This window comes from Mustelus asterias, chromosome 12, assembly GCF_964213995.1.
Source record: "Mustelus asterias chromosome 12, sMusAst1.hap1.1, whole genome shotgun sequence".
Classification (NCBI taxonomy): Eukaryota; Metazoa; Chordata; class Chondrichthyes; order Carcharhiniformes; family Triakidae; genus Mustelus; species Mustelus asterias.
In genome coordinates, this window is record NC_135812.1 from 33,649,384 (window position 1) to 33,674,187 (window position 24,804).

General features: G+C 46.3%; 1 protein-coding gene across 1 annotated transcript in view; it reads right to left on the reverse strand.

Annotated features, from left to right (window-relative positions):
• The window catches only part of LOC144501362 (syntaxin-1A-like), a 275,696-nt gene that overhangs the window by 226,200 nt on the left and 24,692 nt on the right, over nt 1-24,804 (reverse strand). The window contains exon 2 of the mRNA XM_078225015.1: nt 11,073-11,150. Coding sequence (XP_078081141.1) covers nt 11,073-11,150 — 78 coding nt within the window. The remainder of the gene's footprint in view (nt 1-11,072; nt 11,151-24,804) is intronic.

Consider the following 24,804-nt stretch of genomic DNA (forward strand, 5'->3'; position numbering starts at 1 on the left):
GAACTACGAGGGGATCAAGGAGAGATCATTTGGGAACACCAGAAGGAGCAATGCGGGAGCTGGTAGTGGAGTCATTGTAAGTGATTCTCTGGCTCTGAATCGATAGTCAAGAATAGAACAGTCCCACACAGCTGGGCAAGGGGGGGCAGATGTTGGAGGAGGGTGGTGTGATCAACCATGTCAAAAGCTGCAAACAGGTCAAGAAGGGCAAGGAAAGAAAGGCTACCTTTGTCACAGTCATTGAGGATGCTTCTGATTAAAGCTGGTTCATGACGGTGGCAGGGGCAGAGACCTGACTGGAGGGATTCAAACATGCTGTTCCAGAAAAGATGGCAACACCACATTCAAGGATTTTGGAGAACAAAGCAAGGTTGCAGACGGGATGATAGCTTGCTGGTTTTATTGAGAAGAGGAGTGATGACGGCAGCTTTAAAGGAGAGAGGGACAATGCCTGAAGAGACGGTTTAGTCGGAATAGGATCGAGCGAACAAGAGGTGAGTCACATAGATAAGATGAGCTCAGGGAGGGCATGAGGAGAGTTAGGAGAGAAACTAGAGAAAGATGCGAGTTCAGGGCTAGGGCAGAGGAAGCATTAAATGAATTGTGGCCAGGCGAGTTAGTGGAAAGGAGCGATGTGGCAGATGCTCGGATTGTCTCAATCTTAGTGACAAAGAAGTGATCACATAACACCACTTATTGGATGTGAGGATCAGTGTGGGGAGGAGAGAGAGGATTAAGATAACAGTCTGCAAAAGAGAAAAGAAGCAGAACATTAATCTGTGCATTCCAGGATGATCCTGGGATTGTGAACAGTTTTAGCAGATGAGAACAGGATCAGATATTGTTTTAAGTGTTCCAATCGGATCTGGTGGTGGATGATTGAACCAGTTGTCCACCATATCCTTTCAGTTGCCATCCTTTGGACTTAACCAAAGTACAGGGGAGTGGACAGGTGACAGAGAGAGCAATGGTTTTATTTGAAATTAAGCTAAGTCAAAGGCAGAGGTGAAGGTGAACAGAGGTTAAATAAATCAGCAGCTACAGAAAGATTATGGTGAATGGAGAGCCAAAAGCTAGATGGTTGAGATTTTGAAAAGTTTCAGTTGTAAATGAAATAGTTTTCTTCCCCCAAGAGCAAATTCAGGAGGAGATAGGGCTGGGGCCTAGAAGGGGTATGTGGATGGTTACTGATACAAGGAAGTGAGTAAAGTTGACCTTTCCTGTATTTGATACAATGGGACTAGCAAGGCCACATGAAGCGGCAAGGTCAAGGCCATGAATATGGGTTGAGGAGTTTACAAAGAGGGAGAAATTTAGAGAGGATAAGAGGGCTGTGAACTCAAGAGGAGAGAGAACATGATGAGCTCAGATGTAGATTGAAATCACCAAGGCTGAATAATTGTTTGGTGCAGGGGCTGAGGGAGGAAAGCAGTGAAGATATCTCACTGATAAAATTACTGCACAGTTTTTTGACCAGTCTGCCAGGTGGGACCTCATCAAATGCTTTACTAAAATCTACATAGACAACATCCACTGCACTACCTTCATCGATCCTCCTTGTCACTTCCTCAAAGAATTCAACCAAGTTTGTGAGGCATGACCTTCCCTTAACAAAGCCATGCTGACTATCCCCGACTTGTCCATGTCTTTCCAATCTCTCAGGATTGATTCTAACAATTTACCCACTACCGAAAAAAGAATAACTGGCCTATAATTGTTTGGCAAATCCTTTGTACCCTTTTTAAACAACAGAACCACATTTGCATTCCTCCAGTCCTCCAGCACCTCACCTGTGTCTTGTGAAGATTGGAAAATAATCCTCAGGGCATCTGCGATTTCCTCCCTGAACTCCTTAAACATCCTAGGGAATAATCCATCCGGCCCTGGCCACTTATCCACTTTCAAGGATTCCAACTCCTCTAACACCTTCCTCTCTCATTATGATTATTTTATCCAATATTTCACACTGCTCCTCTTGGGATAACTATATCCACATCATCCCTTTCCATTGCGAATACAGAGCCAAAAACTTCATTTAAAATCCTCCCCATATCCTCTGCATCTTCACACAGGTTCCCTTCTTCATCTTTGATAGGTCCCACTTTTTCCTTAGCTACCCTTTTTCGCTTTATATACTGGTAAAGCATCTTTGGGTTTTCTTTAATCTTGTTGGCTCATATTTTTTCATGCCCTTTCTTTGATTTCCTTACTTTTTTTTCTTGATCTCTGTACTTTCCATACTCCTCCAGGCCATCTGCGGTGTTAAGTTTTTTGTGACTATCATAAGCTTTCTTTTTCTGTTTAATCTTCCCTTGTGTTTTTCTAGACAACCATGGGGGTCTAGATTTTTAGTATAATTCTTACTTTTCGACGGGACATAGAATACATAGAATCCCAACAGTGCAGAAGGAGGCTATTTGACCCATCGAGTCTGTACCGACAACAATCCCACCCAGGCCCTATTCCCACAACCCCACATATTTACCCTGCTAATCCTCCTGACACTAGAGTCAATTTAGCATGGTTCGAATCTCGCTATGGCAGATGGTGGAATTTGAATTCAATAAAAAATATCTGGAATTAAAAGTTTAATGATGACCATGAAACCATTGTTGATTGTCGGAAAAACCCACCTGGTTCATTCATGTCCTTTAGGGAAGGACATGAATGAACCAGGTGGGAAGGGAAGGAAATCTGCCGTCCTTACCTGGTCTGGCCTACATGTGACTCCAGAGCCACGGCAATGTGGTTGACTCTCAACTACCCTCGGGGAATAAATGCTGGCCAGCCAGCGACACCCATGTCCCACGAATGAATAAAAATAACCTTTCCCAGAACTGGTCCCAATGCCTCAAGATTCTAAACCCTTCCCTGGTACACCATTTCTCCAGCCACATAAGCATCTGGTCTTTCCTCTTATTCCTGCTCTCGTTAACACTTGGCACTGGGAGTAATCCTGATTGTACTACATTTAAGAGCCTGCATTTTAATTTATCTCCTAACTTCCTACATTCAGCTTTCAGGACCTCATTTCTTTGTTTACCTATGTAGCTGGTACCTATGTACCAGCACAACCACTGGCTGTTCACTCTTCTTCTCCAGAACACTCTGCAGCCACTCCGTGACATCCCTGACCTGACATCCCTGACCCTGGCACCAGGGAGGCAACATGCCATCCTGGAATCACATCTGCAGCCACAGAAGCACCTGTCTGTACCGCTCACTATTTAAAAGGTGGTGGAATAAGAAGATAAGGCCGTGAGAAAAAACACCGACCTTGAGTTTGTATCTTGAGACACTGGCACAAAAGCAAGCAGATAATGTTGAGCTTAATACTCCACTGTGTGGAGTTTGCACATTCTCCTCGTGTCTGCATGGGTTTCCTCCGGGTGCTCCGGTTTCCTCCCAGAGTCCAAAGATGTGCAGGTTAGGTTGATTGGCCAGGTTAAAAATTGCCCCTTAGAGTCCTGAGATGTGTAGGTTAAGAGGGATTAGCGGGTAAATATGTGGGGATAGGGCCTGGGTGGGATTGTGGTCGGTGCAGACTCGATGGGCCGAATGGCCTCCTTCTGCACTGTAGGGTTTCTATGATTCTATAGAACATAGAACATAGAACATTACAGCGCAGAACAGGCCCTTCGGCCCACGATGTTGCACCGACCAGTTAAAAAAAAAACTGTGACCCTCCAACCTAAACCAATTTCTTTTCGTCCATGAACCTATCTACGGATCTCTTAAACGCCCCCAAACTAGGCGCATTTACTACTGATGCTGGCAGGGCATTCCAATCCCTCACCACCCTCTGGGTAAAGAACCTACCCCTGACATCGGTTCTATAACTACCCCCCCTCAATTTAAAGCCATGCCCCCTCGTGCTGGATTTCTCCATCAGAGGAAAAAGGCTATCACTATCCACCCTATCTAAACCTCTAATCATCTTATATGTTTCAATAAGATCCCCTCTTAGCCGCCGCCTTTCCAGCGAAAACAATCCCAAATCCCTCAGCCTCTCCTCATAGGATCTCCCCTCCATACCAGGCAACATCCTGGTAAACCTCCTCTGCACCCTCTCCAAAGCCTCCACATCCTTCCTGTAATGTGGGGACCAGAACTGCACACAGTACTCCAAGTGCGGCCGCACCAGAGTTGTGTACAGTTGCAACATAACGCTACGACTCCTAAATTCAATCCCCCTACCAATAAACGCCAAGACACCATATGCCTTCTTAACAACCTTATCTACTTGATTCCCAACTTTCAGGGATCTATGCACACATACACCTAGATCCCTCTGCTCCTCCACACTATTCAAAGTCCTCCCGTTAGCCCTATACTCAACACATCTGTTATTCCTACCAAAGTGAATTACCTCACACTTCTCCGCATTAAACTCCATCCGCCACCTCTATGATTCTTATAAAACTCCATTAGGGCTACAGTATTGTGTACTGTTCTGGGTCCTCGGTTATTGGAAGGATTGAAAAAAAGAGTAATGATAAAGGTGTTGCATAGATTCACCGGGACATTACTGGAGCAAATGATTTACAGTTGTAAAGAGAGACTTGAGTAATTGTCTTTTTTTTAAAAAACAAACTGGATCAGAAAAGTTTGAGTATTCCAACAGGAGTTTTCAAGATTATGAAGTGTTAGGAATATGGTAAATTCTTTCCGTGTTCAATCAGATAAGATCAAATGGGTGGCATGGTGGAACAGCGGTTAGCACTGCTGCCTCACAGCTCCAAGGACCTAGGTTCAATTCCCGACTTGGGTCACTTTCTTTGTGGAGTTTGCACGTTCTCCCCATGTCTGTGTGGGTTTCCTCCCACAGCCTAAAAGATGTGTGGGTAAGATTGATTGGCCATGCTAAATTGCCCACTAGTGTCCTGGGTTGCGTAGATTAGCGGGATTAGTGGGGTAAATATGTGGGGTTACGTGAATAGAACCTGGGTCGGATTGTTGTCGGTGCAGACTCAATGGGCCGTATGGACCCCTCTGCACTGTAGGGATTCTATGATTCTATAATGAGGGGACACAAATTTAAGATAATCATAAAAGTAATCAAAAGGGAGGTTAGGGGGAAAAAGAACCTTTTATTACAGGGAGCAATTAGAATGCAGAATTATCTGCCATAAATTGTTGAAACAATGTCCATAATTTTTGAAGAAAGGAATTTTAGAGCTGCTAGGAGAGGAAAGAATGGTCAGCCAAGGTGACTCCTGTGGAGCACATCACTGGCACATTGGTTGAATGGCCTATTTCTGTAATGTAACATTCAGATTCTACTGTAATTTTTCTGTCATTCCACCAATGAGCCTGGCAAATCTAAAATTTCCACGATCCCCATACATACTACAACTCTACCTTCCCAGTTTTGATCACTGGACCTCTCCCAACCACAGCTATCAAGTTTAAGTTTTTAAAAAGTTTGTTAGTGTCACTGCAGTGAAGTTACTGTGAAAATCCCCTAGTCGCACGTTCAGATACACTGAGGGAAAATTAGCATGGCCAATTCACCTAACCAGCACGTCTTTCGGACTGTGGGAGAAAACTGGAGCATCTGGTGGAAACCCACTATCAACACTACAGAATCATTTTAATAGCCCTCATCATTTGGAAAGGCACTCAGAAAGCTAATATGTGAAATTAAGCATTTCCAGTGTGCTTTCCACAGCTCCAATCCATTCAACTGCCTGCTAAGTACAGAGTCACTCTATATAGCATATATGGTCAATGGTGCTTTGCTCAAGATGCCAAATTTAACTTAACAAAATATCTGAAAGATATCTTTCATAATTGAATGCACTCACATTGGAGCTCAAAAATACAGGATGCTTTCCACAAATTAATTTTCAGTTAATTATTTGCTTTTGGACAACACCAAATTGTAATAGTGTTGCCTGTTGGACTTTCTCATTGGATAAAAAATCATCACGAATATACTCTGCCTCCTTCTTGAAACCAGGTGAACATTGTAAGAGGTTCTCTCACCTATGCGAGTCTGGCTACAATACAGCTCTGCCTAGGAAAAGGCAATTTATTCCCTTCTGAAGTAACATTAAAATACAAGACACACATGTATAAATTGTTCTGAACAAGTGAAAAATTAAAATAGTCATGGTCACAATCTCCAAACAATGAAAATATTGCTTTCTGTGAGGCAGCGGCATAGTTGTATTGTCACTGGACTAGTGATCTAGAGACCCAGGGCAATGTTCTGGGGATCCCGGGTTCAAATCCCACCATGGCAAATGGTGAAATTTAAATCCAATAAAAATCTGGAATTGGTAGGAAATGAAACCATTGTTGATTGTCGTAAAAACCCACCTGGTTCACTAATGTCCTTCAGGGAAGGAAATGTGCTGTCTTTACCTGGTCTGGCCTACAGTGTGGTTGACTCTGCACCCTCAGGGGTGATTCAAGATGGACAATAAATGTTGGCCCAGCCAGAATAAAAAAATAACTTACGAAAGATCAATCTGTGATGTGTCACAAGTTGCCTGGAAAATATTAAAGGCTCCACTTTGGCTATACCTATTCTTACTGACTACACCAAAAGACACCTAGGATAGATTGTTTTCTTTAGAGCAATGAAGGCTGAGGGGGGACATGATTGAGGTGTATAAGATAATGAGGGGTATGGGCAGGGTGAATAGGAAGCAGTTATTCCCCTTGGTTGAGGGGTCAATCAAGAGAGGGCACAGCTTTAGGGTGAGAGGCAGGAGATTCAGAGGGAATTTGAGAAAAGAAATCACTCAGAGGGTGGTGAGAATCTGGAATGCACTGCCTGGGAAGGTAGTGGAGGCCAGAAACCTTGTAACCTTTAAAAAAGTATTTGGATGAGCACTTGAAATATCATAGCATTCAAGGATATGGGACAAGTGCTGGAAAATGGGATTGGCGCGACTTTAGTGGTAGTTATGGTCGGTGCAGACTTGATGGGCCGAATGACATTTTCTGCGCTGCATGACTCTATAGGCGGAATTTCAGCAGTTCGCCCCGCCCATCGATGGCCAGAGCGAGCTGGGAGAAATCGCACAAGGGCCAGGAAATCAGGATCACGCCTGATTTCTCGGCTCTTGCGATCTTACGAGAGCCAGACTTCCAGCGAGGTCAGCCTCTGGTGAGAGGCTGAATAAATTATTTAAATATATTGTAATATTGATTTGCATGCATCAGCGAGCCTGGTGCTTAATCGTCCGGGCTCGCTTGCCTTTATGGCGTCACTGGGATAGGTTCTCTCCAGCGAAGAAAACACCTGCTCCCCCTGACCAGGGAATAGTTGTGTTGGCCTCACCGGTAGAACCGGAGGCCATTAAGGCCCTCCCATGGAGGTCAAAGGAAAGGGTAGGTGCCCCTTGGGCAGTGCCAGCCTGGAACCTCAGTAATGCCCACCAGGAACCTTGACACTGCCGAGCAGGCAGTGCCAAGAGCGGGGCGGGTAAGTGGAACTGATTCGCTTCAGATCAGCCATGATCTTATTGAATGGCGGGGCAGGCTTGAAGGGCCAGATGGCCTACTCCTGCTCCTATTTTTTATGTTTTTATGTTCTTATAGGAGGTGAATCAATCGGGGAGGGAGGTGGGCCCCTGTGCATTCTGCTTGCGATCGGATTGGTGGGGGCGGGGGGCCTGCTGCCGCTCTGCAAGCGATCAGTGGGGGGAGGGAGAGGTGGCCCGCTCTGCATCATTCCAAAGGCGGGTGGGGGGGGGGGTAACAGTCTCGGCAGTGTTGGGGGTCATTTTGGGTGGTGTGGGGCTCGCGATTGACCGTAGGCCGTTGCAATTTCGGGGGGAGGGGCGGTTTGTTGAGGCTGCCTGCAGTAGCAAGGGCCTGACAGCTTTCTGTCTGTCAGGCCTCTGCTGCTGCTATTGCAATGTGCAGAATCAGAGGTCTGCGCATGTGCAATAGCTCCCTCTGCAGGCTGGCTGACAAATTAAGCCCTGCCCACTACCTGCAGCAACTAGAAATGGTCTAGACCATTTTTCCATGTACTATGTGCACAAGATTGGGAATAAAAACACACCCAAAAAACAGATTTGCAATTCTCCTATTTTCACACGAGCTGGACACTTAGAATAATTCTTGTTAGATTCTGCCCTATGATTCTATTCCACTGTAGAGGTCCTGTGAATCTTCAACAGATTCAGCAAAAGAGAGGCAATGCATTTTTGATGAGTAAATAAAATCAATTCAGGATATCAGTGGGTTTGGAATTCATATTAAAGAGAGAATGAAAAATGTCTTCTGGAGTCTTGCCAATGACAAAGCAATAGACTTAATTGGCCAAGGAATGTGGCCAAATGGGCCAGTTTTGGTGCACTTAAACCAGTTTCCATTGGAGCAAACATTGCATTTTCTCATTATTAAATGTAAATTGAAGTCAGTTCCTGATAAAATCTCCTTAATAACATGCTCTCATTTTCAGGGTTGAGAGGGAGCACGAATGACAAAAGGCTGGGAGGTTCTCTACTGCAGTTTACAATGACTCACAATGGAGCTTATTTCCCATCAAGACTATATTTCTTGTACAAACAAATGGTCACATCTTGACGGGTTTCGATTGGAGATGATCTCAATGGTCGCCAGGTATCTGCATTTGGGCACCAACAATTCCTCATCAAAGAAATGCAAACGCAAAGAGATCATCTCAATCTTGCTGAGAGGATGGAGAGAACTTTAATTGTTCAGAGCACTATGAACTCTTGGGATATAAATCATGGACAGATTTGCCTTGGGGTTTACCTCAGCTCAGAGCGACCAGAACACTTTCAGAATGCATTTAGACAGAGACTCAGAGAGAGAATTGCCCCCGGCTCAATTTCCTGATCAGGTGCTCCCAATTAATTGGAGTAAATCGGGCGGACTCAACCGGAAAATTGTGTAGAATCCCATCACATCACATCTCCATTCACTGTGCATGTACACAACTCCTGTAAGCAGGGAATGCTGGTATTGGACACAGGTAAATGGAGCTCATTTAGAGATGAGTTTAGGGGCAGGGACATTCTGGTGTTCAGGCTGTCTGTTCCAAATGATTTCCGTGGGGATTCCCACACCATCGTGGACTATTTGTCTCCAATAGCCTGTTTCGGAACTGCATCTTCCATGAAATGGTTGCTAGGAAATAGCTGTGTGTTATTTTAAGAAACAGTAAATAAATTGGGTGCTGCAAATTTAAAGTTACTTAACTGTTTCTCTTCACATTTTTGCTTATTTCCCCCCCTACTGGCACTTTAGTGCTCATGACTTTGTGTCGACTGATGCACTATTTTACCTCCCTCATCATTACTGCCACCAATGGTCTTCCCAATACAAATCACCATCATTGGGATGTCTAAAGAAGGCAGAGCAGTAATAGAAGGCCAGGTTAGAAATATCCCATGCTCAGTACCCCTGTGCTCAACTGCTATTACTGCCATTTGGACCAAGGTAAACATCACAGTTCCAAAGAAGAGTCATATTGGACACAGAACGTTAACTCTGTTTCTCTCTCCACAGATACTGCCAGACCTGCTGAGATTTTCCAGCATTCTCTGTTTTTATTTCCGATCTCCAGCATCCTCAGTATTTAGCTTTTGTTTCAAGGTAATCATCATTATGACAAATAAATAGCTCACAGAATCATAGAGTGCAGAAGAGGCCCTTCAGCCCATCAGGTCTGCACTGACATGCGAGAAACAGCTGACCTCCCATATGAAGGGTCATATTCCAATGGAAGCTAGGCTAGCAGACAAAGGTACGATTAAGAGTAACTCTCCTCACAGTGCATCCATCGCTGTCACCCCAACATTCAGCAACAGATGATCGGGTGCTGACTGCTTTATCATTCACCTGCGGACCGATGGTTGCACCTTGGGTGTCCTATTTCTCCACCTCAGCCTGTCACTTCTTAGTCCTCAGTCTCTGAACCTTCTCAAAGGCTACCAACAAGACCCTGTCCTCAGACAAGAAGAATCTTTTTCCCCCTTTCAACACTTCCGTTTGACTATATGCACCCCTTAGATTTCACCTGCCCGGAGCGCTCGTTTATTCCTCTGCATTGAAAAAAATCCCTTCGCAAAGCTAATTGCAATTATGAAATTGAACTTAATTTGGCAAACCAAGTGAAGAGAATGCCTCTATACAGAGGTCTGTGGAATTCTCTGCCGTAAACCATTGCTAAAGTCATGTTCATATTTCGTATTAAAACGGGAGTTAGATATTCATTTAAAAAGATTAGAATTTCACAGCATCCTACAGTGCAGAAGGAGGCCATTTGGCCCATCAAGTCTGCACCGATCACAATCCCACCCAGGCCCTATCCCCGTAACCCCATGCATTTACCCTAGTTAGTCCCCCTGACACTAAGGAGCAATTTAGCATGGCCAATCCACCTAACCCACACATCTTTGGACTGTGGGAGGGAACCGGAGCACCCGGAGGAAACCCATGCAGACACGGGGAGAATGTGCAAACTCCACACAGTGAGCCAAAGCCGGGAATCGAACCCGGGTCTCTGGTGCTGTGAGGCAGCTGTGCTAACCACTGTGCTACTCTTTTGTTAAAGTACATGGGAGTGAGTTGGAAAGCAGGAGTAGACTGGGTGGCTAGATGGCGGGGTCGTGGAATTTAGTTTGGAATGCCCTGACCTAAAGGTCAAAGGGTTTACGGGTCAATGCAGGAACTCCTTAGACATGACCATCTTCGAACTTTTGTGCTTGCATCTCAAGCTTATCAAGCTCTCCCTCAAAAAAGGAATGCAGTAGGTCTTGACTGCATTAGCTGAGGAACACTGCAAAGGTGCTATTGATGCTCTCTAAACGGTGCTGACATTATCTATCTGCAACTCACTCCATTCTTTTGATTTCAGTAGATCTAAAAGTTTATATGGGACTTCTCCAAAGGGCAAATCCTAACCAAGGACTACATCGTACTGACATTTAACACCTTGGGTTCACATCCATGGTCACATTGCTGTATCCTTGCTTCCTTTACAGGCGTTTCAGGTATATCTACAGCCTCAGTGAAATCCTACTGTTAATATGGGCAGTACCAAGTGTTCATCCTTTTGCTCCTACTCATAACAATCTCACCTGCTCAAAGAACTCATCCATGAAGTGGTCCCTGTCCACGTTAACACTGACTTCATCATCATCATCGCTGTCCTTTGCCTGTGAAAGAGTAAAGAATATTAGTTACATTAACAGCCCAGGTCTGAAGTGCACCCACTGAACAAGGGAGCAAGTAAGTCCTAAAGATCCAAACATCCCCTCTTATTCTTTTCACTGAATTATTAATAGTGTTTTATTTATTTTATCTCTTGGGTTTTCCGTAAGGAGCTGACTAAAACTGACAATATAAGGGAGATGGATTTACATCAGTCGAGGTGCAGTCAGTAACGAAGGGTGCCTACAGGGAGGGCTGATCTTCCAACAGGTGTCTAAGCTGCCACATTCCAGCATTCGAGGGATTTTTTTTAACCATAAACTGAGAACAAAAAAATGTCTGGAGAGATTACAAGTGAGATCGCGTTAAGAGATTTAAACACAGGTTGCATTTTTCCTGTTGAAGCCCCAGAATTAGATTGCAGCTGTAAACCCTTCCCAGTTCGCCATTTGTTAATACAAAACACCAGGGAGCTCCTGTAAACTGCGGTTTTGGTCCCAGTTTGGACACCAGCAAATGTAACGTCTGAAACCAGTCAGCGATTCCGCTTCATGTCACTAAATCATAAAGACTGTTAAGACTGCAGGATCAGAACAAAACACAGTCACAATCATCTCAGGTTAATTACTGGGAAAAAGTACTACGAGAGGGTGACCACATTACTTGCTATTGTGAATAAAATACAACAGTGGGGTTACAAAGATAACAGCAGTGTTTTCCATTTTAGCTTCAGGCGCTAATACACTTGCTTAGCTGTCCAGTTCTTGGTGCAGTGGTTCAGTTTTGAGAACTGGACTGTTGATCAATGCCACATTAATAGGCACGGGAGCGAGATATTGATGGAATGTTTGAGGTCTCAGCAGCGATGCTTTGCGCATAGATGTGAGGTTCTAAAACCCTCGCCAGGATTGCAGCTGCCGCAGCCGATAGTCAAATTTACGATGCTGAGAAGGAATCACTGACTCAGACAGGGTGAGGGGACACGGATTATCAGCAAAGGTACTAGCGCGTTACATATACCGGAGTCTGAATACCTGCAGTCTTCCAGTTCTAACTGCAATACAGCAAGAATCACACCCAGTTCTTCGGAGAGCCTGGAGTTTTCAAGGTCACATTGTCTACACAAGACAGGTGGGCATCTACATGAATATATTACAACAGCCACTTTAGGAAGAGGAAAGGAATATATACTCTCAGAGGCCTTGGCAAAGTGAGCAGAAGCAGTCAATGATGCTAAAAATTAAAATCCAATCCCTATATTCAAGGCTGCTGCCATTGTTTCACAACTGTACACCAGCACCCTGTACACCAACACCAGCACCCTGTACACCAGCACCCTGTACACCAGCACCCTGTACACCAACACCAGCACCCTGTACACCAGCTCCCTGTACACCAGCACCCTGTACACCAGCACCCTGTACACCAGCACCCTGTACACCAGCACCCTGTACACCAGCACCCTGTACACCAGCACCCTGTACACCAGCACCCTGTACACCAGCACCCTGTACACCAGCACCCTGTACACCAGCACCCTGTACACCAGCTCCCTGTACACCAGCTCCCTGTACACCAGCTCCCTGTACACCAACACCAGCACCCTGTACACCAGCTCCCTGTACACCAACACCAGCACCCTGTACACCAACACCAGCACCCTGTACACCAGCTCCCTGTACACCAACACCAGCACCCTGTACACCAGCTCCCTGTACACCAGCTCCCTGTACACCAGCTCCCTGTACACCAGCTCCCTGTACACCAGCTCCCTGTACACCAGCTCCCTGTACACCAGCACCCTGTACACCAGCACCCTGTACACCAGCACCCTGTACACCAGCACCCTGTACACCAGCACCCTGTACACCAGCACCCTGTACACCAGCACCCTGTACACCAGCACCCTGTACACCAGCACCCTGTACACCAGCACCCTGTACACCAGCACCCTGTACACCAGCACCCTGTACACCAGCTCCCTGTACACCAACACCAGCACCCTGTACACCAACACCAGCACCCTGTACACCAACACCAGCACCCTGTACACCAACACCAGCACCCTGTACACCAGCACCAGCACCCTGTACACCAGCACCAGCACCCTGTACACCAGCACCAGCACCCTGTACACCAGCACCCTGTACACCAGCTCCCTGTGCAGGGCGGGGGAGGGAGGGGAACTCCATTCATCAGCTTGCTGTGCTGCACAGGTGGAGGGGGGTGGGGGGGGGCGGGGGGGGGGGGTGGGGGAGACTCTGTACCCCAGCTCCCTGCACTGGGGAGTGGGGGATGAGGGACACTCTGCACACCAGCTCCCTGTGCTGGGGAAGGGGGTCGGGGAACTCTGTACACCAGCTCCCGGGGGGTGGGGGGTGAGGAACTCTACTTGGGCGGCCCGGTAGCACAGTGGTTAGCACTGCTGCTTCACAGCTCCAGGGACCTGGGTTCGAATCCCGCTCGGGTCGCTGTCTGTGTGGAGTTTGCACATTCTCCCTGTGTCTGCGTGGGTTTCCTCCGGGTGCTCCGGTTTCCCCCCATAGTCCAAAGATGTGCGGGTTAGGTTGATTGTCCATTCTAAATTGCCCCTTAGTGTTCCAGGATGCATAGGTTAGAGGGGTTAGTGGGTAAATATGTCGGGATATGTGGATAGGGCCTGGGTGGGATTGTGGTCGGTGCAGACTTGATGGGCTGAATGGCCTCTTTCTGCACTGTAGGATTCTATGATTTCTATGATTTCTAGCTCCCTGCGCAGGGGGGAACTCTGTACGCCAGCTACCTGCGCTGGGGAAGGGGGGTCGGAGAACTTCTGTACACCAACTCCCTGCGCTTGGAGGGGGGTGGGGGAGGGGAGGAACTCTGTACAGCTCTTTTTGACACAGCTGTGTCCAGTCCAGTTACTGCCCATGGTATCTCTATGGAATCATAACATCTCGACAGTGCAGTCGAAGGCAATTCGGCCCACCGATTCTGCACTGACGATCCAAAGGAGATCCTACCCAGGTCCTCCCCTCGGCCTCATCCCCATAACCCATTGCTAATCCCCCAAACCAACACATCTTGGGACACCTAGGGGCAATTTAGCATGGCCAGTCCACCTAACCTACCCATCGAGCCTGCATCCACAACAATCCCACCCAAGCCCTTTCCCCGTAACCCCATGTATTTACCCTGCTAATCCCCCTGACGCAAAGGGCCAATTCAGCGTGGCCAAACCCGCACACCTTCAGACCGTGGGAAGAAACCGGAGCACCTGGAGGAAACCCACACAGACACGGGGAGAACGTACAAACTCCACACAGACAGTCACCCAAGGCCAGAATCGAACTTGGGTCCCTGGTGCTGTGAGGCAGCAGAGCTAACCTCTGTGCCAGCCCAGTGATTATGCATTAAACTTACAACCAAGCAGCAAGTTCCACATAAAAATGTTAATTTTACAAAGTCCAAAATCACATTACGAATCCTGATTGATTTGATTGTCAGCATGTGAAACGTCAGCTTTGCGAACAGTGTTTGGTGGGTAGTTTGCAGAAAGCAGCCTCCATCTTTATTCCAGGAAGCTGCTGTGTATCCATCCCCCTTTCCCAATCCTGCCGTACTTTACGCGCATACAGATTGTGGAGTGGACTCAGCAGAGCTGAAATGAGGTCACGTAATGATGTTGGAATGACTGCAGAAGCAATGTGAAACAATGAAACTACTTAACGACAGGAGCCTTAGTCATGTGGAGATAATACTGCTTTCCAGAAGCTGTGAAGCTTCCACTCAGGGTGATGAATTTATGGCTGCAGCCCTTGGTCTCCCTGCATTATACTATCCAGAATAAGCTGCAATCGGAGCAGAAATAGCATACTTTATAAAGGTTAGCGGTTAATTGCATCATCCATTAAATTGTTATCAGTCACTCTGATATAGGACAGGCTGCTAATTAATCTGAAGCAGGGGCAAGTTGGCTGATGTGACAAGCTTGTATTTGGAGGCTCAGAATCAATTGGAATATAGATATTCAAAGGCTGGTACGATACAGAACATGGCAGACAGTCTAATAACAGCAATCGCACCTCACACGATGACCTCTGCCTCCTTCAAATAGCCATTGTTAAACTCAATGCCGCAAAGTGACATAGCCCAGAATTAGGCACTTTCCCAACCCACTGAAGTGGCCCACCGATAGACACGCAGCGTCAGTAGCTGAGATCTGGCACCGAGACAGACTGGCGAGCTGAAATTAACTTGAAACGCTGCTGCAAGACGGCTATTAAACAATGAGCGTCACTAAATGAAACCAATCACACGCAGGGTGGAATTGTCTGCCCTCCCCTGTGGCACGTTTGGTGGCGGGGAATATTTAAAATCAGGCAGGAGGGAGGCTCTCTCTTTAGAACCCCAATTAGGTTCGTGGTGTGAAGGCAATTAATGCCCACTTTAGAGGATCTCATTCCACTGTTGCTGCTGGCGAAGTGGGACTCACCACACCAGCACAGCAAACATGGGGGCACAGTGGTTAGCACTGCTGCCTCACAGCGCCAGGGACCCGGGTTCAATTCCCGGCTTGGGTCACTGTCTGTGTGGAGTCTGCGCGCTCTCCTCGTGCCTGTGTGGGTTTCCTCCAGGTGCTCCGGTTTCCCCCCACAGTCCAAAGATGTGCAGGTTAGGTGCACTGGACATGCTAAATTGCCCCTTAGTGTCGCGGGATGCGTAGTTCAGAGGGATTAGCAGGGTAAATATGTGGGGTTACGGGGATAGGGCCTGGGTGGGATTGTTGTCACTGCAGACTCGATGGGCTGAATGGCCTCCTTCTGCTTGGAGGGATTCTTTGCTTCTATGATCAATCCTGTAAGGTCCCTTCAATCAAAGGCACTCGGTGTCCGATTGAAGGACCTGGCATGAGACCCAGCCTCCTGCCCTTGCTGTTGATTCTCTTCACACCCCTCTCCCCACCACCATCACTCATCTCTAACCTGGGATCAAGCCACAATACCAGACCTCGAGTGGGTGTCTGACCACCAGCAACTACCACCTCCCATGTGGTGCTGCCCTTCAATGGGATGCCAGCCTTCGACTGGCAAGCAGCTCGATGGGCAGGACTTCTATCCCATGGGAGTCCCGTGATCCTTCTAGGAAAGAAGCAACACGTGGCTTTCACTGGCTCTCACCTGGCCAAAATGCCTTCTGTCACCCACATAATATTCCAGCTCCACATTTACCAACTTAAATCAACCAGCAATCTAGGTATTGACCAAAGAAAATCAAGACACAAAAGTATCCGCGATACATACAAGGGGGTTGATAAGAATAGAGGCTGATGTCTGGAATGGTAGCTGGGGAAAGGATCAGAGAGCGTGAATCACAGATAAGCGTGGGAACCGTTTGATTTCACCATTTGGAATTTCACGTCTCCAATGTGTGTGGACAGGAGTAATGCACACCCACATGACACAGTTTCACTTGGACCATTTAAGAGGTCAAAGATGGAATTTTGAGAATTGGGGATATTTTAAGAGAGAGAGAGCAAGATGGAAACCAAAGACCATTCTTCAATGGGGTGCAACTTGATGTTCTGCTGAGTGTGGTTAGGAGGCCCTTTCCATTTCCCAGCAATACAACAAAGAAACCTGCTACTGTCACCATGATGGTGTGTCCAGAGGAAGCTGAGGAGGTTAACAAAAGGACTATAGTGTCATGTATTTGCATCCAATGTAAGATGTGGTTTAATGGTCAAATCAAATCCAGAAAGGCAAGCATAGTTGCAGATCCTGTAAGAACTCCTTCCCACCCACCTGCTCTCTGAATTTACTCCATCAAATCATTTAAGCTTCAACAGCACCCAACAGACCCTTACGATGCACATCCTCACCTCTCCCTTTCTCCATCCTCCACTACCACTAACCTCAATCCTTGTGTAATGTGATTTTGCCTCATTCAGCTCCCCCCCTTCCCCGAGTCTCAGCGCATTTCCTCAAAATCATACCAATGGCATCTGTGATGTATGTATAACTACTCACCAGATGCACGCATGCCTTAAAGATACTCATATGTCTGTTGAGCCCCTTTCACTAAAAAAAAGTCTAAAATGAAATAGGAGCGGGGTGAAATGCACCAGAGTTGGTGTCCACAGTCCTGAAAAGGTGCCAGAGGTGCCAATACTTTTCCCACCTTGAGCAGGATAACATATCTAACACTGATCATACAGTTGACAACTGCAGAGGATGAAACCATGAAAATGAGTGGTACACCATCAGAGACAGAGTCAGAAATTCACTAAGTTCCAACATTTTTATACTGCCAAGAATAAATCATGTCCATTGATTATGAGGAGAGACTGAGCAGATTGGGTTTGTATTCGTTGGAATTTAGAAGACCGAGGGGGGATCTTATAGAGACCTATAAGATAATGAAGGGGCTGGATAGGGTAGAGAGGGAGAGATTCTTTCCACTTAGAAAGGAAACTAGAACTCGAGGGCACAGCCTCAAAATAAAGGGAGGTCAGTTTAGGACAGAGTTGAGGAGGAACTTCTTCTCTCAGAGGGTGGTGAATCTCTGGAATTCTCTGCCGACTGAAGTGGTGGAGGCTACCTCGTTGAATATGTTTAAATCACAGATAGATGGATTCCTGATCGGTAAGGGAATTAGGGGTTATAGGGATCAGGCGGGTAAGTGGAACTGATCCACTTCAGATCAGCCATGATCTTATTGAATGGCGGGGCAGGCTCGAGGGGCTAGATGGCCTACTCCTGCTCCTATTTCTTATGTTCTTATGTTCTTATTTTCTCTTTAGGACAATCATATGAAGAACAGCAGCCCCTGCCTCCTGTGGACAATGTTTAGTCAGAAAATCGGATTTCTTCTCCGAATGAACTACTGCAGACCACCAGGCGTACTATGCCGGTGCAGATATGAGCATTGTGGTGGGTCCTGAGAGAGCGTTATGTGGGATCTTACCTGCTGATTCACAGGAAGAAAGTGAGCATGAGCAGACTGTAATGACAGAGAGAGCTGGGGGGAATCTACATCAGGTGGCGCAGCTCTCTCCCAGGTCAGCTTAGCCAGAGAGAGGTGTTTAAGCCTGGGGCCAATGTATGGAATGGAAGGTGATAGAGGGGCAGCAAATTTTTCCGATACTTTCCACAGAGGATGGAGGAGTCCGGCTCAAACATTTGTCGATTGAAGTCACAGGTCATTGAAATAATGTCTTCCACGGACCGAGTGACCTTTGATTGTGGGACTTCATTCAGCACAGAATCAGTTCCTGCAGACTCTCTCCACAGTCCTGAAAAGGTGTCCGAGGATCTTGAGCAGGATAACCTATCTTAACTGTGTGGTCTTATAAAGCATTGAAGATCTGCTCTCAGCTGTTCTCCCACAGCTGGGTTGTAGTGATGTGCCATTGGCCAAGGAGGAGGACGATGGCAAATGGGAACATGGAATTAGGAACTCTACTGAAACCACTCCCCTGTTGTCCCACCCTCTCCTCTATCAATCAGTACTTAACAAAGTGTCTCTCCAACAGATAGTTAAAGTCACCATGGAGCAAGTTTTGGCAGACCCTTCAAACACTCCCAATGTCCAGAAGTCACTGAGGGCAAGTATCTCAGAAATTAGAGCCACCTATCACAACCTCTGCTGAAGCCACAGGAGTTGCACTACACAGGTTCGTGAGGGACGGAAAAGCTTTGGAGTTCACCAAGGTATTAGAGAAAATAAAGCGTTATTAAGTTTCATTTATTTCGTCACATCAAATTTATTATTTTACACCACTTTCCCAACTTCACTGTTCTTACCCACAAGTGCCAACTCGGGTTGGGTTGCCATTTACTTGATGAGGAATCATAGAATCACTATAAAATGCAGCAGGAGGTCATTTGACCCATCAAGCCAGCACCAACAACAATCCCACCCAGGCTCTATCCCATGTATTTACTTTGTTAATCTCCCTGACACTAAGGGGCAATTTAGCATGACCTAACCCCACATCTTTGGACTGTGGGAGGGATCTGGAGCAAACCCACGCAGACACAAGGAGAACGTGCAGACTCCACATAGAGAAACTCCACACAGGCAGTCACCCAAGGCTGGAACCGAACCTGGGTTCCTGGTGCTGAGGCAGCAGTGCTAACCACTGTGCCAATGAGGAATCTGACAACCTGAATTGACAGAGTCAAATTGCCGCATTAGGTGGTTACAGGGCTTCTTTCAGCCTGTGGTGGTGAGGACAGGAGGTGCAAGGTTGTTATAATTATCTTGGTCCAATGCAAGTGTCTAACTGAATCATTGAACTATTATGGCATTGTCATGCTGAGCAATAATGTTACTGGTGTTGAAGTTCCTTCTTCATTTTCCCAGTTAGGTGAAGAGTGCTTGTGCCACCTTCTTCCTCCACCTTTAATCCTCATTGCTGTTCTGTTGTATAGCATGTAGCACACTATTGTTATCCTCATGACACTCACTGAAATCCAGACCTGAAGCACACCTTGAGCATGGTGATGGCTTGCTCAGTTATATATATGGCCAGCTTTGTAGTACTCTTCATGTTCATTGGTGGGTTCCTTCAGGTTTCAAGGAAGTATTCTTTGTCACCCAGTTCTAAGTACAATGGGTTGGGGATGTTGAACGGTTGCAGTATGCAAGTATTCCAGGGAATCTGGCTTTGACATGCACAATCCTTTCCTTTTGGCTGTACACCAAGTGAACACTGATAGAAAGAAATCTCTTGTGGTTGACAAACGTGTTGCTCAGACTGCCACATGTTTGCAACCTATGGTACACCCGCCACCTGTGGGAAAACAGCCAAGGTCACGGATCGGGCTGTTTGGCTATCGTCAGCAGTTTACATAACTCCCAGCACTGACAAACAATCCATCCATCTCTTGCTGTGTGCATTAAATTGCAGCTGGCTAAAACACTTTCAACATGTCTCTGGTGGTTCCCTGAAAGGAATGGGGAGCAGTGCTGACTTTCACAGCCACTGGTAACGCATGGCCACTTAATCCAGCACATAGTAAAGCTCCCTCTAGGATGCTGCAAATGCCTGCAACCACTTGATGTGACGATCTCAATATCTGAGCCTCTATCTGCTCAAATGAGAACAAAAACGGATGAAAGGTCACTGATCTGAAACGTTAACTTTAATTCTCTCGACAAATGTTGCCTGACCTGCTGATTTTTCCCAGCTATTTTTGTTCTAATTTCAGATTTTCAGCGCTCGTGGTATTTTGCTTTTCTGTCTGTGCACTCTGTTACGTGGGAAGTGCTTCCTGCAAACTCCACGCTTCTGTGGGTGCCCTCTCTGTTATTCACTCCCTCCAAAGCACGCTTGCTGCTGTGGATGCCTGTTCCTCATCCTACTTCCAATTAAAGATCCAGTGAAGGAGCAGCACTCTGAAAACTCATGATTCCAAATAAACCTGTGGGGCTTTAACCTGGTGTTGTGAGACTTCTTACTGTGCCCACCCCTGTCCAATGCAGGCATCTCCACATCACAATTAAAGGCAGTTATGACTCCATCCTGGGGTGTCTTGTGGCACAGTGTTGGCGTCCCTACCTCTGAGCCAGAAGCTCTGGGTTCGAGTCCCACTCCAGGACTTGACGGTCATGGAAAGTGCATTCATAACATGGCCAAACAAGTTGACTGTCAACCTGCAGATCCTTCCAACACATCAATGGCTGGCAGTAAGAGTAGGAGTCTCCTGGTCAGCTAGAATCTGCAAAGGTCAATGGCACACCATTGCATTACCTCACCAAGCCTAACCATGGCCCGATGAATGGACATCCACGCTTGCCAAAGCCTGCTTTGGATATGGTACTTGGAGAGGGAGATGGTTGCATCCAATCTAATGTAACACCTCTTGACTGAACAAAAATGTGACTCACAACTTGAACTCCCACCAAACAGTTTCGCAGAGGGAATGGGGCAAGCAACTTTGAGTCCTGAACTTTTATTGATATTGGCACGGCTGGCCAATAACGACACAAATAAAATGTCACTCAATCCTGCTTCCATCTTTCCACTGAGTTTCTCAAGTCTCAAAATCAGCAAAATTTTAAATCACTGCAAAAGAAACCCGATAATAACCTCATTTAAATATTATAATTACAGGCACGGTTCCCCAGGACTGGTAATTCAGGTTTCTTGGTGCCCACTGCAGTTAAAGAGGAAAAAGTTTATGTTTGCAAAGAGTTGGGCTCAGGTTGTGATCTCTCGAGTTTGTATAACTACCCACAGCTGAGATCTCCCTCAGCCAAGGTATAGTGCGGCTGCTTAATTGTCCAATAATCTTCTGATCAACTCAGCCAGCGCTGGCGGGAGCATTTCAACCCACTGAGATCAAGTTTTTTGATTTGATTTGTTATTGTCACATGTATTGGTATGGTGAAAAGTATTGCTTCTTGTGCACTATACAAAGCATACTATACATAGAGAAGGAAAGGAGAGAGTGTAGAGTGTAGTGTTACAGTCTTAGCTAGGGTCTAGAGAAAGACCAACGTAGTGCAAGGTAGGTCCATTCAAAAGTCTGACAGCAGCAGGGAAGAAGTTGCTCTTGAGTTGGTTGGTACATGTCCTCAGACTTTTGTATCATTTTCCCAACCGAGGAAGGTGGAAGAGAAAATGTCCGGTGTGCGTGGGGTCCTTGATTATGCTGGCTGCTTTTCCAAGGCAGCGGGAAGTGTAGACAGAGTCAATGGGTGGGAGTTTGGTTTGTGTGATGGACTGGGCTTCGTTCATGACCCTTTGCAATTTCTTGCGGTCTTGGACTATTGGCCTCTTGGACTGGGTTCTATCCTGAAGCGACTGCTGAAATATTGTCATCTCACTGCACCTTTCAGCCACTAAAACTGCCCCAGTGACTGCAAGCTCAATGTAGGTTCAATGGGTTAGAGTAACTGTCATCTGTGCCGACTGCAAAGTGTATTCTGAGCCCTGACCTGCTTTAATTCGGGTTACATCAAAGGAATCTCTCATTTCTGTCACGACCAAGACTACAAACACGCCAAATCATTTCCATCAACAATTCATGCATCTGAACTGAAAGGTTCCACACCACAATAACGTTAACTTGTCCCCAACAGCTCCTTCGAAATAAAAAATTCAAGAATTTGCAAGGAATATCTTTTCATCATTCGCACATTTATGCTGAGCTGACAAGGCAAACATTTATTGTAATATCACTTGCTTCAATTCGTTTGGCTTGTAGGTCTTTATTTATTCTTTCATTGGATGCAGGCGTTTGTTGCCCTTCCCTAATTGCCCTTAAACTGGCTTGCTGGACCATTTCAGAGGGCATTTGAGAGTCTGGAGTCATGTGTACGCCAAACCAGGCTACCTCCAATGTCTAACTAGTTTTGTCCCTGCTGGGCCAGCTTTCACAATGAGGGAAGAAAGCAAAGGGAACTAAAGAGCTGAATTCCAGGTGAGGTGAGAGTGACAGCCCTTGACATCAAGGCTGCATTTGACTGAGTGTGGCATCAAGGAGCCCTAGCAAAACTGGAATCAATAGGTATCAGGGGGCAACTCTCCACTGGCTGGAGTCATACCTGGTATATAGGATGGTTGTTGTTGTAGAGGATCAGTCATCTCTGCAGGAGTCCCTCAGGGACTCTAGGCCCAACAATCTTCAACTGTTTCATCAATGACCTTCCCTCCATCATAAGATCAGAAGTGGGGATGTTCGCCGATGATTGCACAATGTTCAGCATCATTCGCGACTCCTCAGATACTGAAGCAATCTATGTTGGTGAGACCACATTTGGAATATTGTGTGCAGTTCTGGTCACCTCACTAAAAGAAGGATGTGGAAGCGCTGGAAAGAGTGCAGAGGAGATTTACCAGGATGCTGCCTGGTTTGGAGGGTAGGTCTTATGAGGAAAGGTTGAGGGAGCTAGGGCTGTTCTCTCTGGAGCGGAGGAGGCTGAGGGGAGACTTAATAGAGGTTTATAAAATGATGAAGGGGATAGATAGAGTGAACGTTCAAAGACTATTTCCTCGGGTGGATGGAGCTATTACAAGGGGGCATAACTATAGGGTTCGTGGTGGGAGATACAGGAAGGATATCAGAGGTAGGTTCTTTATGCAGAGAGTGGTTGGGGTGTGGAATGGACTGCCTGCAGTGATAGTGGAGTCAGACACTTTAGGAACATTTAAGCGGTTATTGGATAGGCACATGGAGCACACCAGGATGATAGGGAGTGGGATAGCTTGATCTTGGTTTCAGATAAAGCTCGGCACAACATCGTGGGCCGAAGGGCCTGTTCTGTGCTGTACTGTTCTATGTTCTATGTTCTATGTTCAAATGCAACAAAATCTGGACAATATCCAGGCTTGAGCTGACAAATGGCAAATAACATTCGCGCCACACAAATGCCAGATAATGACCATCACCAATAAGAGATACTCTAACCACCACCCCTTAACATTCAATGGTGTAACCATCACTGAATCCCCCACTGTCAACATCCTTGGGGTTACCATTGACCAGAAACTCAACTGGACTCGCCACATAAACACAGTGGCTACAAGAGTAGGTCAGAGGCTAGGAATACTGCAACGAGTAACTCACCTCCTCACTCACCAAAGCCTATCCACCATCTACAAGGCATAAGTCAGGAGTGTGATGGAAACTCCCTACTTGCCTGGATGGGTGTAGCTCCACAACACAAGAAGCTTGACACCATCCAGGACAAAGCAGCCCACTTGATTGGCACCACATCGACAAACATCCACTCCCTCCACCACTGACACTCAGTAGCAGTAGTGTGTACTATCTACAAGATGCACTGCAGCAATTCACCAAAGATCCTTAGACAGCACCTTCCAAACCCACGACACTTCCATCTAAAAGGACAAGGGCAGCAGATACATGGGAGCACCACCACCTGCAAGTTCCCCTCCAAGCCACTCACCATCCTGACTTGGAAATATATCGGCATTCCTTTGCAGTCACTGGGTCAAAATCCTGGAATTCCCTCCCTAATGACATTGTGGGTCAACCCACAGCACGTGGACTGCAGCGATTCAAGAAGGCAGCTCACCACCACCTTCTCAAGGGCAACAAGGGATGGGCAATAAATGCTGACCAGCCAGTGACGCCCATGTTCCATGAATGAATATAGAAAAGAATAAAAGAATCTCAGTAATCTGCTGCTTCCGGAAGGCTATACCCATGGTGACTCTATCCCACCATTTCAGTTTCTGCAGGAACCATCAGTTTAATAGTCTCTGATCTCCAGAAAGAATTTTATAAAAAGTGCAGAATATTAATGTATTCACTGAGATCTCTCTTGTTTTGCATCATAAAAATCTCTGCATCATACATTTCAAAGTGAATTTCTAACTGGGTCAATGCCTTGCTTCTTTTCAGTGGATTCCAAGTAATTCCCTGTGCTGTAGCTTGATATCAAAAAAATTGTAGTTTAACTATCAAGTATTAACCTGTGAGGAGGACAGTGTATCAAAAGGACAGAGACAAGTTGGTGGAACAGGTGGCAGATGAAGTTCAATGTCGAGAAATGATTCATTTTTGTAAGAAGAACATGGAGAGCAATATAAGATAAAGGGTACAACTCTAAAGTGGCGAAGAAACCTGGGTGTATTTGTGCATCAGTCGCTGAAAGTAAGCGCCCAGGTACAGAAGGCAGTAAAGAAGGCAAATGGTATGTTGG